This window comes from Mobula birostris, chromosome 10, assembly GCF_030028105.1.
Source record: "Mobula birostris isolate sMobBir1 chromosome 10, sMobBir1.hap1, whole genome shotgun sequence".
Taxonomy (NCBI): Eukaryota; Metazoa; Chordata; class Chondrichthyes; order Myliobatiformes; family Myliobatidae; genus Mobula; species Mobula birostris.
This window is the reverse complement of record NC_092379.1, coordinates 125,218,201-125,236,621: the sequence shown is the minus strand read 5'-3', so window position 1 is coordinate 125,236,621 and position 18,421 is coordinate 125,218,201. Positions and strand designations below refer to the sequence as shown.

General features: G+C 43.8%; 1 protein-coding gene across 2 annotated transcripts in view; it reads right to left on the bottom strand.

Annotated features, from left to right (window-relative positions):
* Positions 1-593: 593 nt before the first annotated feature.
* LOC140204589 (tumor necrosis factor ligand superfamily member 13B-like) overlaps positions 594-18,421 on the bottom strand; it is a 37,991-nt gene continuing 20,163 nt past the window's right edge. For both annotated transcript variants that reach the window (XM_072271313.1, XM_072271314.1), the window contains exons 6-7: positions 14,872-15,007; positions 594-972 (exon numbers count right to left, since the gene is read on the bottom strand). In XM_072271313.1, the coding sequence (XP_072127414.1) occupies positions 14,892-15,007 (116 nt within the window). In that variant the 3' untranslated portion in view covers positions 594-972; positions 14,872-14,891. The remainder of the gene's footprint in view (positions 973-14,871; positions 15,008-18,421) is intronic.

Here is an 18,421-nt window from a genome sequence, read left to right as displayed (position 1 = left end):
CCTGTAGACCTATTTTCCAAAAATCACAGTGGGAATGACAGATATGTGATGATTTTTATTTTGGGATGAAAGTGCATGGCCGTTCTAACATTTATCATCGGTCCTAATCGTTCTTGAGGAGGCAATATTGAGCCACATTTGTGAACTAATGCAGTTCAAGATGATTAGCATGCTCCTCAGAGTGCCCCATTCAACTGATCTAACTCTGTCATAAAGATGGCATATAGCCTATTTACACACAAGTATTACTGGCTCTCCTGGCACAGCACCACTTACAATTTACAGTAACTATCATGACCTCCCATCACATTTGTCTTGGCCGATCACTAGTGATTTCTTTGGATTGCCTTCAAATTCCCATTCTCATTTTAAACCCCCCACAGTGCGACAGTGATTTGAAACCAGCGGTACCATTTGGATATTCTCTTTTCTAACCCTTAAACACCATGATTCCATCAGCCTGTGTAGGAAGTGTCGTGCAAGGAATCATCCATAACCTATAAGATAGTTGCTATTTTTTGTTTGTGAGCTTCTGTAATTTTGTGAGTTATGGCTGGGTGGTTTCAAGTTACAGAAATTTACAAGAAATTGCTTGGCAGGTGATAAAAGCAATTTTTATTGAATTCAAATTTTGCATTTAACCAACTTCAGTAATTGCACTAACCATATACTTCACCAACACTCTTTGCTCCTCTGCTAAAGCTGTCGTTCCATCTTCATTTCCTTCATGTCATCATCAGTGTCTGCTTTGATGGTCAAGGAGATTCCATGAACTGGAACTAATTCATTCCATTTCAAAAGTCTCTGGGCCATATATTTTGGGGTACATCTTCCAATTTCTGTATGAACCTTATTCCTTTCTTATATCCATTACTTTAGATGTACAGAAGTGAATGTTGTTATGCAGAACTTATGACTTGATGTCAGTGTAATCCTAGTGCAGAAGATCAAAGAATTGTAGATGCTGGAAATCTGAAATAAAAGCAGAAAATTTTGAAAACATTCCGCAGGTCGGGCAGCATTGTGGAAAAAGAAACAGGTAACACCTCTGCTCTGGGACCCTTACCAAAACAGACCAGTGTTTCCAAAGATCTAAACATTTCAAAGCAACACACACAAAATGTTGGAGGAACTCAGCAGGTCATGCAGCGTCTATGGAAATGAATAAACCGTTGACATTTCAGGCCAAGACCCTTCTTCAGGACTGGAGAGGAAGGGGGAAGATGTCAGAATAAAAAGATGGGGGAGTGGAAAGAGGATAGCCGGCAGAATTTCTCGTGTTTTAAATATTTCAATGTATCCAGCAATCAGAAGGGTTGGGGTGGACTTTGCATACTACCCTGTTACATTACAGAATAAATGCAAGTTATGTAAATAAATAGCCTGTTGTGTTACTGCCATCTGTTGGCAGCACCAGGAATTAAATATTAAATCGTTAACGCTGAGCAAGAAGTTCAAAACTGCAGTGATGATTAATTGGAGGGGCTGAACACTGTTCAGTTAAAAAACAGAGTCTACAATACATTTATGACGTATATCACAGATCTGCCATTCTTGTAAGTGTGCTGGCACGTGTGCGTTGAACACAGTGCAAAAGAGACAAGGTTGTGATGCTAAATCAGTTTGCCACACTAACCGATGTCAGCAATACCATTTGGACTTGAATGCTTTATCCAGTTCAGTTGCTAACAAAACACACAGTGTCACAAGTCTAATTTAATGGACCACCCATGACCTACAGGTTAGTTACTGTTCCTGTTTTTCTTTTGAGGTTCTATTTTTTAAATTTTGATTAGAAGGCCATAAGACTATTCAGACTAAGATCATAAGATTATAAGAATTTAAGCTCATAAGATTAATTAGGCTACTCAGCCCATTGAGTTTGCTCTACCATTCCATCGTGACTGATGGAGATGTTTTAAATTACAGAAATTGACAGAGAATGGTGTGACTGATGCTAGAACATCTTTGATGACTTCAGGCTTTGGCATAAACTATTTGATCCCATACATTGTTAAAATTTCCTTTGGAAGACGGCACAATTGGGAGAATTAGCGCAGGGGGGCGTAGAAGAAAAGAATGGTGAATCCGGGAGGAGAAGTGGTTCTACCAGAACCCCCTAGTCCTTGGACAAGAATTCTGCTTCTGGGTCCTCAAAAGGCAATGATACGTGGGACAATTCTGCTTCAAAACCCTCGTCTCACTCAAACTCCCATCGCAGGCAAAGCTCTCCTCGGTACTGAGCACACTTACATGGAGCACTGCCACAAGACAGCAGCATCCATCATCAAGGACCCCACCAGCCAGGCCGTTCACGGCTACCATCAGGTAGGAGGTAAGTCCCATTCCACCAGGTTCAGGGAGTTATCAGCCTACAACCAGCAGGTATCTGAACCAGCTTGGATAACTTCTCTCACCTCACTGGGAACTGATTCTACAACCTATGGGCTCACTTTCAAGGATTCTATCACACGTGTTCCCAGTATTTTTGTATTTGCAATTTGTCTTCTTCTGTATATTGTTTGTTTCTCACTCTTTGTTTATATATAGTTTTTCAAAATTTCTATTGCATTTTATCATTTTTCCTGTAGATGCCTCCAAGAAAGTGAATCTCAAAGTAGGTATATGGTAACATAAACATACCTTGATAATAAATTTGACTTTGACTTCCATTTGTTGTAATTTTAGGTGCGTCGTCACCGGGGGGCAGACAACGGGGGAGTTGCTTGGCCTCGGTCAGAGCAAGGACCAGGCCTCACGCTGAGGTGTCACCTGTCCGCAGCCGCCAGAGCGGTGCCCAGGCGTTGGAGTCGGTCACTCCACTAGAGTGTCAGAGGCGGTGCAGTGCACCCTACATGCTGGAGTCAGTGTTTGCCTGGCAGAAAACAAGCTGCATTGTGTTCAGTTGCAGACTGCTGCAACATCCGTGGGACTCGGGGACTTGGACTATTTTTTTTGTGTGACTGTATTTTACTGCTATCTTATAAATGTTTTGCAGCTTGGACCCGGAATAACACTGTTTTGTTTGGCTATATTCATGGGTAATTACGTGTGGTTGAATGACAATTAAACTTGAATCTGAACTTGAGAAGGCCAAGATCCCATAAAGAGCCGCTATCAAGGTGATTGCGGCAATGAAGTTTTATCTTTCTGGCTGTCTCTAGGCTGAAGTTGCAGTTATTTGCAACACTGTACAGGTTAACATCTCATGTTGTAAGGGAGAGGTTACCAAAGCTCCCTATTCTGAAAAAGCTGCCCATAATTTATTGCTGTCAGGCAGAGAAAGCACCCTGGATGACGAAGATTCTAAGATATAGTTCACTGCACACACCTCATTTTGCTTGTCCTGCATGTCAGCTCTGTCTTATTCCATAAACAAAGAGGATTTCCCTCAACATCTAGTGGCCGTGTTGTCAGTCCGTGTAGGTTATTGTAGCAGTGACAGTCTATTTTCCAATCTGTATTTCAACAAACTTCAGGCAACTGTGTGAAAAGCACTCGCCACCGATGTCTTTGGTACATAAGCAGGCGCACAAGAATAGAGACACTAGTGCCGTATGGAATATGACGACAATCACTGTGTCTGCTCCTTGGGCTGTCCCTGTATTTCCCCACAGAGCAGGTGTCAGAATAGCAGAGCATGTGTCAAGATTCCCGGTGGTCCACTGCCTGCTCGATAGGTTTATACAGCCCTCACCACTAGCTATGTACTAAATAGGACCATAAGGTATAGGAGCAGAATTAGGCCATTTAGCCCATCGAATCTGCTCCGCCATTTCCATAAGACTAAAGATATAGGAGCAGAACCATAGAACCATAGAACATTACAGCACAGAAACAGGCCTTTTGGCCCTTCTTGGCTGTGCCGAACCATTTTTCTGCCTCGTCCCACTGACCTGCACCTGGACCATATCCCTCCATACACCTCTCATCCATTCGCCTGTCCAAGTTTTTCTTAAATGTTAAAAGTGAGCCCGCATTTACCACTTCATCTAGCAGCTCATTCCACACTCCCACCACTCTCTGTGTGAAGAAGCCCCCCCCAATGTTCCCTTTAAGCTTTTCCCCCTTCACCCTTAACCCATTTGGCCCATCGAGTCTGCTCTGCCATTCAATCATGGGCTGATCCAATTCTTCCAGTCATCCCCACTCCCCTGCCTTCTCCCCATACCCTTTGACACCCTGGCTAATCAAGAACCTATCTATCTCTGCCTTAAATACACCCAATAACTTGGCCTCCACAACCGCTCGTGGCAACAAACTCCACAGATTTACCACCCTCTGACTAAAGTAATTTCTCCGCACCTCTGTTCTAAAAGGGATGTCCTTCAATCCTGAAATCATGCCCCCTTGTCCTAGAATCCCCTACCACGGGAAATAATTTTGCCATATCTAATCTGTTCTGGCCTTTTAACATTCGAAATGTTTCTATGAGATCCCCCCTCGTTCTCCTGAACTCCAGGGAATACAGCCCAAGAGCTGCCAGACGTTCCTCATACAGTAACCCTTTCATTCCTGGAATCATTCTCGTGAATCTTCTCTGAACCCTCTCCAATGTCAGTATATCCTCTCTAAAATAAGGAGACTAAAACTGCACACAATACTCTAAGTGTGGTCTCACGAGTGCCCCATAGAGCCTCAGCATCACATCCCTGCTCTTATATTCTATACCTCTAGAAATGAATGCCAACATTGCATTCGCCTTCTTCACAACTGACTCAACCTGGAGGTTAACCTTTAGGGTTGTCACAAAGGTGGGGGCATTGGGGGCAAGGGTGGACCCAAATGCAAGACACATCTTGTGAGGTTACTTAGGTTTAGTTTATTGTACAATACCAGGAGAGCAAGACAGAAGCAGGAAATAGCGAACTGGACAAGGACTCAGGACTACGACTAGGCTGGGACCAAGGGACTGGGCTTGGACTCGGAATCGGCTCCCAGAACTAGAGGAGACATGAAGAGGCTAGGGTATGGACTCCGAGCCAGAGACTGGGCAAGGACCCAGTACCTGGGTCTTGCCTCGGGCTCGGACCCCAGAACCAGGCACGGACATGACATGGGCTAGGGAGAGGAGGAACATGGGAACACAGAGCCTCGGTCTCAGGGAGCAGGTACATGGAACCATGGACACATACACAGAACACAGAGTCGGGACCCCTCCTTGGGTACAGGACATAGGGCCAGGACTGGCACAAAGAACAGAGAGCCAGGACCCCTCCTCAGGTACAGGACATAGGGCCGGGACTCATGACCCTTCGCAGGGCAACAGCAAGACGGCCTGACTTACCCCACAGAGGCGAGGACAAGACAAGACAGAACATGACCCCCCGCGGGGCAACGGCAAGATGGCCAGACTTACCCCATGGAGGCGAGGACAAGACAAGACAAAACCAACATGAATGAACACTAGATAGTACCTATCTAGCTCCGGCGATGGAACTAGACCGAAGTGCAGGTGGGGGCTGCAGACGAGGGCTAGAGGCGAGAGGGGCAGAGGAGGGATTCACACAAGGGGGTAGGACAGGAATCACAGACCGCCAGGGCCAGGATTTGACTCAGAACTGGGAAGCCGCCAGGACCAGGACTTGACATGGTACTTGGATGCCGCCAGGGCGAGGACTTGACTTGGTACTTGAATGCCGCCCGGAGCCAGGACTTGACTTGGAGCCTCTGGGTAGTGGCGAGCTCTCGACTCGGCCCAGGAACAGTAGACAGCGGTTCTTGATTCCCTCTGGCGGGTTACCTGACGGACCCACCTTGATGAGGAAACTTTGCAGGCTCACTTCGGCGAGGTAACTGGACAGGGTTGCTCCGGTGAGGAAAGGCGAATTACCGGCGTTCGCTTCGGGCGGAGACTAGGCTTGCTCCGGCCAGATGACATTGGCACGCCGTGACTTTGCAGACGCTCCCGTGCCGAACGGCTGAAAGCCGGAGACTATAAACTACCGGCTCAGCCAAGCATTAATTGCCTCTAATCACCAAAGTCGAGGGACACGGGAAAACAGGGAATCAACGGTCCGGATCGTAACATAAACAAGGTAAATTTAAAGGGACCCTGATCTGGACCATGACAAGAGTATCTTGCACAAGGACTCCCAAGTCCCTTTGCATCTCTGCATTTCACCAGGACTGATCCATTTTCCCTCTCAGGCCCAGTCTCCTGCCTTCTCCCTGTATCCCTTCATGCCCTGGTCAATCAAGAATCTATTAATCTCTACCTCAAATATACATAAATACTTGGCCTCCACATCTACCTGTGGCAACAAATTCCACAAATTCACCACTTTCTGGCTAAAGAAATTCCTCCTCAACTTCATTCTAAAAGGATGCTCCTCTATTCTGAGGCTGTGTCCTTTGGTCTTACACACTCCCATCATAGGAAACATCCTCTCTACATCCACTCTATCAAGGCCTTTCACCATTCGATAAGTTTCAATTAGGTCACCCCTCATTCTTCTGAATCCCAGTGAATATAGGCCCAAAGCCATCAAATGCTTTTTCATATGACAAGCCGTTCAATCCTGGAATCATTTTTGTGAGCCTCCTTTGAACTCCCTTCAGTTTCAGCACATCCTTTCTAAGATAAGGTGCCCAAACCTGCTCACAATACTCCAAGTGAGGCACCACCACTGCTTTATTACATTACATTACATCCTTGCTTTTATATTCCAGTCCTCTTGAAATGAAGACTAACATCATATTTGCCTTCCTCACCACAGAGTCAACGTGTAAATTAATCTTTAGGGAATCCTTCAAAGGACTCCCAAGTCCCTTTGCAACTCAGATTTTTACATTTTCTCTCCATTTAGAAAACAGTCAACCTTTTCATTTCTTCTACCAAAGTGCATGACCACACACTACCCAACACCATATTCTGTCTGCCACTTCTTTGTCCATTTTCCTAATCTGTCTGAGTCCTTCTGTAGACTCTGTACTTCCTCAAAACTACCTAGCCCTTCATCTATCTTCGTATCGTCTGCAAACTTTGCAAAAAAGCCATCAATTCATCATCCAAACCATTAACATATAATGTAAAAAGTATCAGTCCCAACACAGACCCCTGTGGAACACCACTAGTCACCGTCAGCCAACCAGAAAGGGCTCCCTTTATTCCCACTCTTTGCTTACTGCCAATCAGCCATTGCTTTGTCCATGCTAGAATTTTTCCTGTAATACCATGGGCTCGTAGTTTGTTAAACAGCCTCATGTGTGGCAGCTTGTGAAAGGCCTTCTGAAAATCCAAATACACAACATCCACCAATTCTCTTTTGTCTATCCTGATTGTTACTTCTTCAAAGAATTCCAACAGATTTGTCCCGTAAGATTTTCCCTTAAGGATTTTCCCATGCTGACTACAGCCTGTTTTATCATGTGCCTCCAAGTACCCTGAGACCTCATACTTAAGAATCTACTCCAACATCTTCCCAACCACTGAGCTCAGACTAACTGGCCTATAATTTCATGTTTCTGCTCCGCTCTCCCTTCTTGAAGAGTGGAGTGACACCTGCAATTTTCCAGTCTTCTGGGACCATTCAAGAATCTGGTGATTCTGAAATATCATTGCTAACGTCTCCACAATCTCTTCAGCCACCTCTTTCAGAACCATGTGGTGTACACCATCTGCTCCAGGTGACTTATCTACCTTCAGAGCTTAGGTGAATTGAATTGAAGGATATGGTTGTTGAAGGAAGCCAGAATAGGTGGGCGGGAAGGGTTGATTCCGCAGTGTATCTCAAGAACTAAAAAAGTAACTTAGTTGGGTCTACATGACTGACATCTTCCATTGATGCATTCCCCTGTGTATCTTGTCTCCAGTGTACCCACACAGGGCTCCTCCAATGGCTGCTATGTGATGCAGACTGGGAGGTCGTTTCGCTGAACACCTACGCTCTGTCCGCCAGAGAAAGCAGGATCTCCCAGTGGCCACACATTTTAATTCCACGTCCCATTCCCATTCTGATATGTCTATCCACAGCCTCCTCTACTGTAAAGATGAAGCCACACTCAGGTTGGAGGAACAACACCTTATATTCCGTATGGGTAGCCTCCAACCTGATGGCATGAACATTGCCTTCTCAAACTTCCACTAATGCCCCACCTCCCCCTCGTACCCGATCCGTTATTTATTTATATACACACATTCTTTTTCTCTCTCTCCTTTTTCTCCCTCTGTCCCTCTCACTATACCCCTTGCCCATCCTCTGGATTTTTTTCTTTCTCCATAGGCCTCCTGTCCCATGATCCTCTCATATCCCTTTTGCCAATCACCTGTCCAGCTCTTGGCTGCATCCCTCCCCCTCCTGTCTTCTCCTATCATTTTGGATCTTCCCCTCCCCCTCCCACTTTCAAATCTCTTACTAGCTTTTCTTTCAGTTAGTCCTGACGAAGGGTCTCGGCCTGAAACGTCGACTGTACCTCTTCCTAGAGATGCTGCCTGGCCTGCTGTGTTCACCAGCAACTTTTATGTGTGTTGCTTGACATGTGCCTGATGACTTACTTTCTTTAGTAGTTTATTTTCCCTCTTAACCTCATTTTCCCGTCTTCAAAGATAATGGGGGCAGAAGGCTGGAGAATGGGATTGAGCGGGAAAATAAATCACCCATCATCAAATGGCTGAGTAGACTCAATGGGCCAAATGGCTTAATTCTGCTCCAATGTCTTATGGCCAAATGTGGAAGGTCGCAGGTAGCTTTGGAGAATGACCACAAGCAGTCAGAGGCTGGAGGGCCAGGCTGCAAACTAGAGTAGTTCACCATAGTCTGTCACTGTATATGTTTTGTCATCAGCCATGAGAGCAGCAATCTGTGCTCGCGTAACAGCAATCTGAGCTTGTCCTGGCAATACACAACGGCTGCATGTAGTACTGTACTGGAAGCTGCAATGTTACCCATCAGAGTCTAGGGCATGCATGGTATTGTAGTGGTCACAGTACCATCGACCCGAGTTCAATTCCCACTGCTGTCTGTACGGAGTTTGTACGTTCTCCCCGTGACCGCATGGGTTTCCTCCGGGTGCTCTGGTTTCCCCCCCACAGTCCAAATACGTACCGATTGGTAGGTTAATTGGTCACTGTAAACTGTCCCGTGATGAGGCTAGGGTTAAATCAGGGGTAACTGAGCGGCGCAGCTCGAAGGGCCAGAAGGCATGATTCCGCTCTGTACCTCAAGAAATAAAAAAGTAACATCATTGGGTCCACAGGACTGAAAATGGACTTGCACTTGGAAAAAACACAGAACTTTAGAACACTATACAAGGCCTTCAGCCTACATGCTGTGCAGACCTTTCAACCTACTCTAAGATCAATCTAATCCTTCTCTCCTACGTCACCCTCCATTTTTCTGACATCCACATGCTTCTCAAATGCCACTGGGCCTAGTGTATCGGCCTTTACCACCATCCTTTGCAGGGTATTCCTAGTACTTAACACTCTGTACATAAAGAACTTACCTCTGACATCCCCTTATACTTCCTCCAACCACGCCCCCTGGTACTGTATTAGCCATTTCCACCCTGGGAAAAAGTCTTTGACTATCCACTCTTGTCATCTTATACACCTCTATCAAGTCATTTCTCATCCTCCTTTGGTCCAAAGTGAAAAGCCCTGGCTCACTCAACCTATCCTCATAAGACATGCTCTGTAATCCAAGCAGCATCCTGGTCAATCTCCTCTGTACGCTCTAAAACTTCTACATTCTTCCTATAATAGAAGTGAGCAGAATGTTCTGAGTGTGGTCTAACCAGGGTTTTATAAAGCTGCAACATTACTTGCTGCTCTTGAACTCAGGAAAGGCTGGGCTTACAATTGCCAATTGTGCTGGACCTCTTCTTGCTCCTGGACATGCTGCTCAATACACCAGGAAATTTATCTAAAGCTACCTTTTTGACTGGTCTGCGTAATCATCCAAACCTCACTTAAATCCCCTGCTAACAAACTTGCAATCCAAAAACTGCTGCTCATGTTATTCCTTCTCCTTGATACTTCTGTATGCCACTTGTGCCAAGAGTCTCACCACATATAGATCCTGTCTCTACACAAATCCTTGAAATGGGAGCACCTAGTATGCAGGCTGTGAGTGTGAAAGCCGATGATAGCAACACAGAACTGAGTGAGAGATTGAATTCTCATAAGTAACCCTACTGAGACAATGGGGGCAATGAGGACAGCTTGAAAGCGAACCAGTCAGGTGGATAAGTGAACAAATCACATTGGTATACTGAGAGCTTAGGTGAATTGAATTGAAGGATATAGTTGTGAAGGAAGACAGAATAGATGGAAAAGATTAATGGTCTGAAGAGATGTATTTTGGAAAATTTTAAGGACTGAAGAGGGTAAAGAAAATTATACTTGCACAGAGTCCGGTTAAATGAAAGAGAGAGAAGAGGTGTATTCAATAGTTAGAGCACTACGCACATCTATTCTGTGCAAATACATTATTCTACATAATCTCATTGTGTACTGAACTTCCTATGATTCAGAACATTTACAAAGACAGGTGTGAAAAAAGGGCCCAAAGGATCATTGGGGACCTGAGTCACCCCAACCACAATCTATTCCAGCTGCTACCATCCGAGAAATGGTACAGCAGCATAATGGCCAGGACCAACAGGCTCCGGTACAGCTTCTTCCACCAGGCCATCAGACTGATTAACTCACGCTGATTTGAGCGTATTTCTATGTTACATTGACTGTTCTATTTATTGTAAATTATTATAAATTACTATGATTGCACATTGCACATTTAGACGGAGACGTGACGTAAAGATTTTTACTCCTCATGTATGTGAAGGATGTAAGAAGTCAATTCAATTCAATCAACCTGCACCCGGACCATAGCCCTCCATACCCCTCTCATCCATGTATTTCACTTACCAAATTTCTCATATGCTGAAATTGAACCCGCATCCACCACTTCTGCTGGCTGCTCATTCTCACCACTCTCTGAGCAAAGAAGTTCCTCCTCAGGTTCCCCTTAAATATTTCATCTTTTACAGTTAACCCACACCTCTGGTTCTAGACTCACACAACCTCAGTGGAAAAAGCCTGGTTGAATTTTACCCCTCATAATTTTGTATACCTCTGTCAAAACCCCCCTCATTCTCCTGCACTCCGGGGAATGAAGCCCTAACCTGTTCACCTTCCTCTATAAATTTATAATACGTACTACCTTTAAATCCAGGGGATTGATGACAAAAGTGGAGTTACAAGGTTCTGATCAAATGGGACATATGTTAACTTGTTCTGCTCCAATAAAGCATAACAAAAACTGTTAGAATATAATGATGTTCTATGTAAACCCACAGATAAAAATAGATCTTTCTATTTAGTTTCTTGACAGTAAATCATGTGAGGACTGTGCCAGCATGTAAGTGCAACGCTGCGTGAGTCATGATACAGCATAGGACTGCCTTACTGGTTGGTCTACTACAAAATGAATGTTATTTTAAGATAAGCCCAAGAGATTCTGCAGATGCTGGAAATCCTGAGGAACACACACAAAGTGCTGGAGGAACTCGGCAGGTCAAGCAGCATCTATAGAGAGGAAGAAAGGGCTGATGTTTCAGGCCAAGACCTTTAATCAAGGGGAAGATTTATTCTGGATTCTTCCCCTTCCTTTCCAGTCCTGATGAAGGATCTTGGCTGAAACATTGGCTCTTTATTCCTCTCCATAGATGTTGCCTGACCTGCTGAATTCCTCCTGCATTTTATGTGTGTTATGGTAAGATGCAGTTATTAACCCTTGGCCATAATTTGTTTTGATAATGGATTGCTCTTGAAACAGTTTCAGATACTGAAAGCTCACAGGATCCTCATCATTTTCTATTTTAACAGCTTCAGTGCCATTTTTATTCATTAGAGATCAGTATCAGTCATGGCTTATTTGGAAATGTGATTTCAAAATTCTATGCTGATGATATCGAAGTGAAACTTTCTCAGATAGACAGCAAAGTAAAGATCGTGAAGAAGGGTTTCGGCCCGAAACGTCAACTGTTTCTCCATTTCCATAGATGCTGCTTGCCCTGCTGAGTTCCTCCAGCATTGTGTGTGTGTGTGGCTTAAGATAAGGATCGATTATGGTTTTCTAATTATAAATGAAAACGAACTTTCTTATGTATATAAGAGGCACAGTTATTCAAATGTTGTAAGCATCCAGAATTTACTCTGGTTACTTCATGTGATCTGTTCACTCTGCTTCCTAGTATTTGTCAATGGACTGTTAATGCTTAGGATATTACATGCAAGCATCCTGCTTCAGTTCCCCTTCTGCAGACGTGTTCAGTTGCTGACACTAAGAATCAGAATCAGGTTTATTCTCACTGAAATGTTGTGAAATGTGTTGCTCTGCGGCAGCCGTAGGTTGCAATACAAACTACTGAGCCCTCCGTTGGTCTGAGTCAATCACGGACATTGTGATATACAAACCAGGGCGGTGCGACATGGAGAGCAAGCTGTTGCCCATGCAGCAGGCTCCCCATCTTCACGCAGCTGAGGAATGGCAGAGGAAAAAAAAATGCATTTTGGCACCAGCAGCATCGCAGGAATTGCTAGTCAGCATTGAACTCAATGTAGGATTATCTTCCAGGCTCCAGCTCCAGATTTTTCCCTCAGGGGTTTAATCCCGAAGCCTTCCTCATGAGTGGGTATAGCCACAAGGCAGCAGAGGTTTGAGATTAGAGATTTCCCTCTAGATGAGCTGCCAACCACGGCTGACGAGCCCCATCTGCCAAAAACAACTGGTTTTAAGGTGCCCCTTCTCCTGTCAGTAGAAATGGTTTCACCAGGCTTAGTAGCTAAGCCACATGTGAAGACCAGGAGCTGGACACGGTTTCAGAAGCTATTTGAGATGCACGAGATTAGGAGCATTTAATAGGCAGTAGAAGATTATCCTCTCTACTTCTCCTGACTATGACAACTTTAAGGAACCAACAATACTTAAAATACAATAAGAAATATATGCATTAAAAATTAAATAAGTAGTGCAAAAATACTGAGATAGCATTCATGAATCATTCAGAAATCTGATGGCAGAGGGGAAGAAGCTGTTTCCAAAACATTGACTGTATCTTTTCAGGGTCCTGTACTCCATCTTTGATGGTAGCAATGAGAAGAGAGCATGTCCTGGGTGGTGAGGATACTCATCCTTTTGAGGCATTGCCTCTTGAAGATATCTCGATGGTGGGCATGCTAGTGCCCATGATGGACCTGGCTGGGTTTACAACCCTCTGCAGCTTCTTATGATCCTGTGCAGTGGCCCCTCCATGCCAAACAGTAATGCAAACAGTTAGAATGCTAACCATGGAACTAAGAACCCAAGATGTGGTTATTGACATGGAATGTCAGTGAAAATACCAGTGGTATCATGGCATATCAATATATATGACTAAAGCAACATACAACTAAATGGGACCATAAGACCATGAGACATTGGAGCAGAATTAGACCATTCAGCACAAGTCAGCTCTGCATTCCATCATGGCTGATTTATTATTCCTCTCAATCCAATTCTCCTGCCATCTCCCCTTAACCTTTGACACCCTTACTAATTAAGAAAGTATCAAACTTCACTTTAAGCAGGGGTTCCCAACCTTCTTTACGCCATGGACCAATACCATTAAGCAAGAGGTCCATGGACCCCAGGCTAGAACCCCTGGTTCTAAGTACACCCAAGCACTTGGCCTCCAAAGCCTTCTGCGGCAATGAATTCCACAGATTCACCACGCTGGCTGAAGAAATTCCTCCTCATCAAAAGTGAGGGAGGGAGAGAGAGTGAGGGAAATGGTTAAGGAATGATTTCCCATCTGAACGGCCTGCGATTCATGACGGGGCCACCAGAACTTTTGATGGAGGTTAAAGTGGGAAAATAAATTGTCAAAAAATTAGAAGCAAGAAGCTCATAAACGAGTGCTTCAGATAAATAATGGAAGTTTAAAACCAACCAGTACAGTGGATGTGCAAGAAGACACCTGTAGTAATGGAACAGGATTAAATAAATAAGCCTTTCAACTACCTCAAACTGTACTCAAGGATAGTCAGTGACTTGGTGACAGTTTCGAGTGGAAGCAGAAAACAATAGAGAAAATCTATGTTCATCCATACTAAAATACTCAATCATGTTAATAAAGTGTATCAAAATGCAGTCATGTCATACATATTTTTCAGCATTGTGATTCAGGTACTCAATAACTTTACTGAGAGCAATGAATTTACATGTCAAAAAAGAGCCACCGCAACTCTCAGCCAGAACGTCCACCAGTAGCTCCTTAAAGATCAGGATAACTGGTCACAGCACAATGGATAACTCCCAGGATCATTCACCAGAAATCTATTGGGCAATTCATTACTACACTGCAGTTCTGACAATATAAATATTTAGAAAAAATGCTGGCACTAGAAGGTTATATTTACAAAATTAAGTAAAAAATGAAAATAGAAAACACAAGAGATTCTACAGATGCTGGGAATCTTGAGCAAAACATAGAAAATACTAGAGGAACTCAACAAGTCAGACAGCATCTATCTATGGAGGAGAATAAACAGCTGACATTTCAGGCCGAGACCTGCAACAGGAAGAGACCAAAAGCAAGAAAAAGAAGTTGTGGGAGAGGTGATGGAGTACAAAACTGGAGATATTTGCTGCAAATTATTCAAGTGAACAAGGTGGTGCACGAAATTACACCCAAAACTAAAATTGGTGAAGCGTAGTTCAGTCAGTGAGTGGCAATTGAAGATCTTGGCACCACAGATAACTCACATGCTGTGGTGACACTGGAGAAATTTACCCCCTTGCTTAAGTTGTTTGTGTCCTTTAATCAAAATATGGAGACTCAGAGAGCTGAAACCTCAAGAAACATTACCGTAATTTTGACACTCACTGTGCTCTTTATCGGTTGATTCATAAAAGCTGTATGACACCAAAGAACGTTGAATCCTTCTCCATGGATATCTGAGCATGTGGACGGGATGGTAATACAAGCTCCAGCTCATCTCCTTTATCAAGCTTCACAATTCCTAAACCAGAGTGACTGAGTTAACAATGAATGAAATAAAAACAGAAAATAATCAAACACACAGCAGAGCAAGCAGCACTGGCGGAGAGAGAAACAAGCAGCATTCCAGGTTGATGTCTTTTCCTTGGAACTAGGGACATTTCAAAATTATATTTTAAGTCACAGAGAAGAGGAGGGCTGAGGAGAATAAAATGGAATGTCAGTGATGGGGGGATGGTGGTTGGAGATCTGAACAACACAAGTAATAATGAAACCATAAGACATAGGAGCAGAAATAGGTCATTCAGCCCACTGAGTCTGCTCTGCCATTCCATCACCGCTGTTTTATTATCCCTCCTAACCCCATTCTCCTGCCTTCTCTCTATATACCTGACTAATCAAGAACTTATCAACCTCTGCTTTAAATGCACTCAATAGCTTGGCCTCCACGGTCATCTGTGGCAATGAATTTCACAGATAAGGATATTCCTCCTCATCTCTCATCTAAATGGACGTACCTCTATTCTGAGGCTGTCCCCCTGGTCCTAGACTCCCCCCACTATAGAAACAACCTCCCCATATCCACTTTATCTAGGCCCTTCAATCATTAGGAAAACATACTGACTTTGGCCTATTTTATCATGTGCCTCAAAGTACTCTGAAACCTTATCCTTAATAATGGACTCCAACATTTTCCCAACCACTGAAGTCAGGCCTGTAATTTCTTTCTTCTGCCTCTCTCTCTTCTTGAAGAGTGAAGTGACATTTGCCATTTTCCAGTCTTATAGAACATAGAACATAGAATAGTACAGCACGGTATAGGCCCTTCGGCCCACAATGTTGTGCCGACCATTAAACCCTGCCTCCCATATAACCCCCCCACCTTAAATTCCTCCATATACCTGTCTAGTAGTCTCTTAAATTTCACGAGTGTATCTGCCTCCACCACTGACTCAGGCAGCGCATTCCACGCACCAACCACTCTCTGAGTAAAAAACCTTCCTCTAATATCCCCCTTGAACTTCCCACCCCTTACCTTAAAGCCATGTCCTCTTGTACTGAGCAGTGGTGCCCTGGGGAAGAGCCGCTGGCTGTCCACTCTATCTATCCCTCTTAACATCTTGTATACCTCTATCATGTCTCCTCTCATCCTCCTTCTCTCCAAAGAGTAAAGCCCTAGCTCCCTTAATCTCTGATCATAATGCATACTGTCTATACCAGGCAGCATCCTGGTAAATCTCCTCTGTACCCTTTCCAATGCTTCCACATCCTTCCTATAGTGAGGCGACCAGAACTGGACACAGTACTCCAAGTGTGACCTAACCAGAGTTTTATAGAGCTGCATCATTACCTCTCAACTCTTAAACTCTATCCCTCGACTAATGAAAGCTAACACCCCATAAGCTTTCTTAACTACCCTATCTACCTGTGAGGCAACTTTCAGGGATCTGTGGACATGTACCCCCAGATCTCTCTGCTCCTCCACACTACCAAGTATCCTGCCATTTATTTTGTACTTTGCCTTGGAGTTTGTCCTTCCAAAGTGTACCACACTTCTCTGGGTTGAACTCCATCTGCCACTTCTGCATTCTATCAATGTTTCTCTGCAATCTTCTACAATCCTCTACACTATCCACAACACCACCAACCTTTGTGTCATCTGCAGACTTGCCAACCCACCCTTCTACCCCCACATCCAGGTCGTTAATAAAAATCACAAGAAGTAGAGGTCCCAGAACCGATCCTTGTGGGACACCACTAGTCATAACCCTCCAATCCAAATGTACTCCCTCCACCATGACCCTGTGCTTTCTGCAGGCAAGCCAATTTTGAATCCACCAGGCCAAACTTCCCTGGATCCCATATCTTCTGACTTTCTGAATAAGCCTACTGTGTGGAACCTTGTCATGGTTCTTCTTCTGAAACCATTCCAAAATCTAGTGATTCTTGAAAGATCATTCCTAATGCCCCCACAATTTCTTCAGCCACCTCTTTCGGAACTCTGGGTGTAGTCCTTCTGGTCCATATGACCTATCTACCCACAGGCCTTTCAGGTCCCCAGGCACCTTCTCCTTGGTAATTGCAACTACACTCACTTCTACCCCTTGACACTATTGAATTTCTGACATGCTGCAACAGTCTTCCGTAGTGAAGACCGTCACAAAATGTGTATGAAATTTGGCCACCATTTCTTTGTTCACCATTACCATCTCTCCAGCATCATTTTTCAGTGGTCCAATATCTACTCTCGCTTCTCTTTTACTATTTATATATCTGAACAAGAATTTTTGCATCCTCTTTTTTTTATATTATTTGCTAGCTTACCATCTTATTTCATTTTTTTGTCTGTCCATATGGTTTTTTTAGTTGCCGCCTATTGGTTTTCAAAAGCTTCCCAATCCTCTAACTTCCCATATATTTTTGCCACATTACATGACTTCCCTTTTCCTTTTAATCTGCCTTTGACTTCCTTTGTTAGCCATGGTTGCCACATCCTCCCTTTAGAATATTTCTTCATCTTTGAAATGTATCTATCCTGTGTCTTGTAAATTGCCCCCAGAGACTCCAGACATTGCTGTTCACTGCTATTGCCCCCTTCCAATTAACCTTGGCCATTAATTTTTTCCTCTCCCATGCTGTTGTAATTCTCTTTATACACTGTAATACTGATACATCTGCTGTTACCTTCTCCCTCTCAAACTGCAGGGTGAATTCTCTCATATTGTGATCATTGTCTCTTAAGGGTTCCTTTACTATAAGCTCCCTAATCAAATCTGGTTTATTACACAACCCCCAATCCAGAATTGCCTTTCCCCAAGTGGGTTCAACCACAAGCTTCTCTAAAAAGCCATCACATAGACATTCTATAAATATCCTCTCTTCTCATCCAACACCAACCTGATTTTTCCAATCTACCTTCATATTAAGATCCCCTATAACTATGGTATTATGCCCTTTTTACATGCCTTTTATATCTCCTGTTGTAATTTGTATCCCACATGCAGGCTATTGTTTGGAAATTCCCCCCATCAGGATCTTCTTACCCTTGCAGTTTCTTAATTCTATCCACAAGGATTCTAAATCTTCCAATCCCATGTCATTTCTTTCTAAGGATTTGATTTAATTTTTTACCAATAGAGCCTCCCCACCCCCTCTACCTACTGACCTGTACTTTCAATACAATGTGTATCCTTGGATGTTAAGCTCCCAGCTATAATCTTATTTCAATCACGATTCAATGATCCCCTACAATGTCATACCTGGCAATCTAACTCTAATGGAACCTTATTCCATATACTGCATGTATTCATTTATAACACCTTCTGTCCAGTATTCATCACTCACTTTGATTTTGTCCCCATGTTACACTTCAACTTATCCCACTGACTGCAATTTTGCCCTATCATCTGCCTGTCCTTCTTCAGTCTCGTTACAA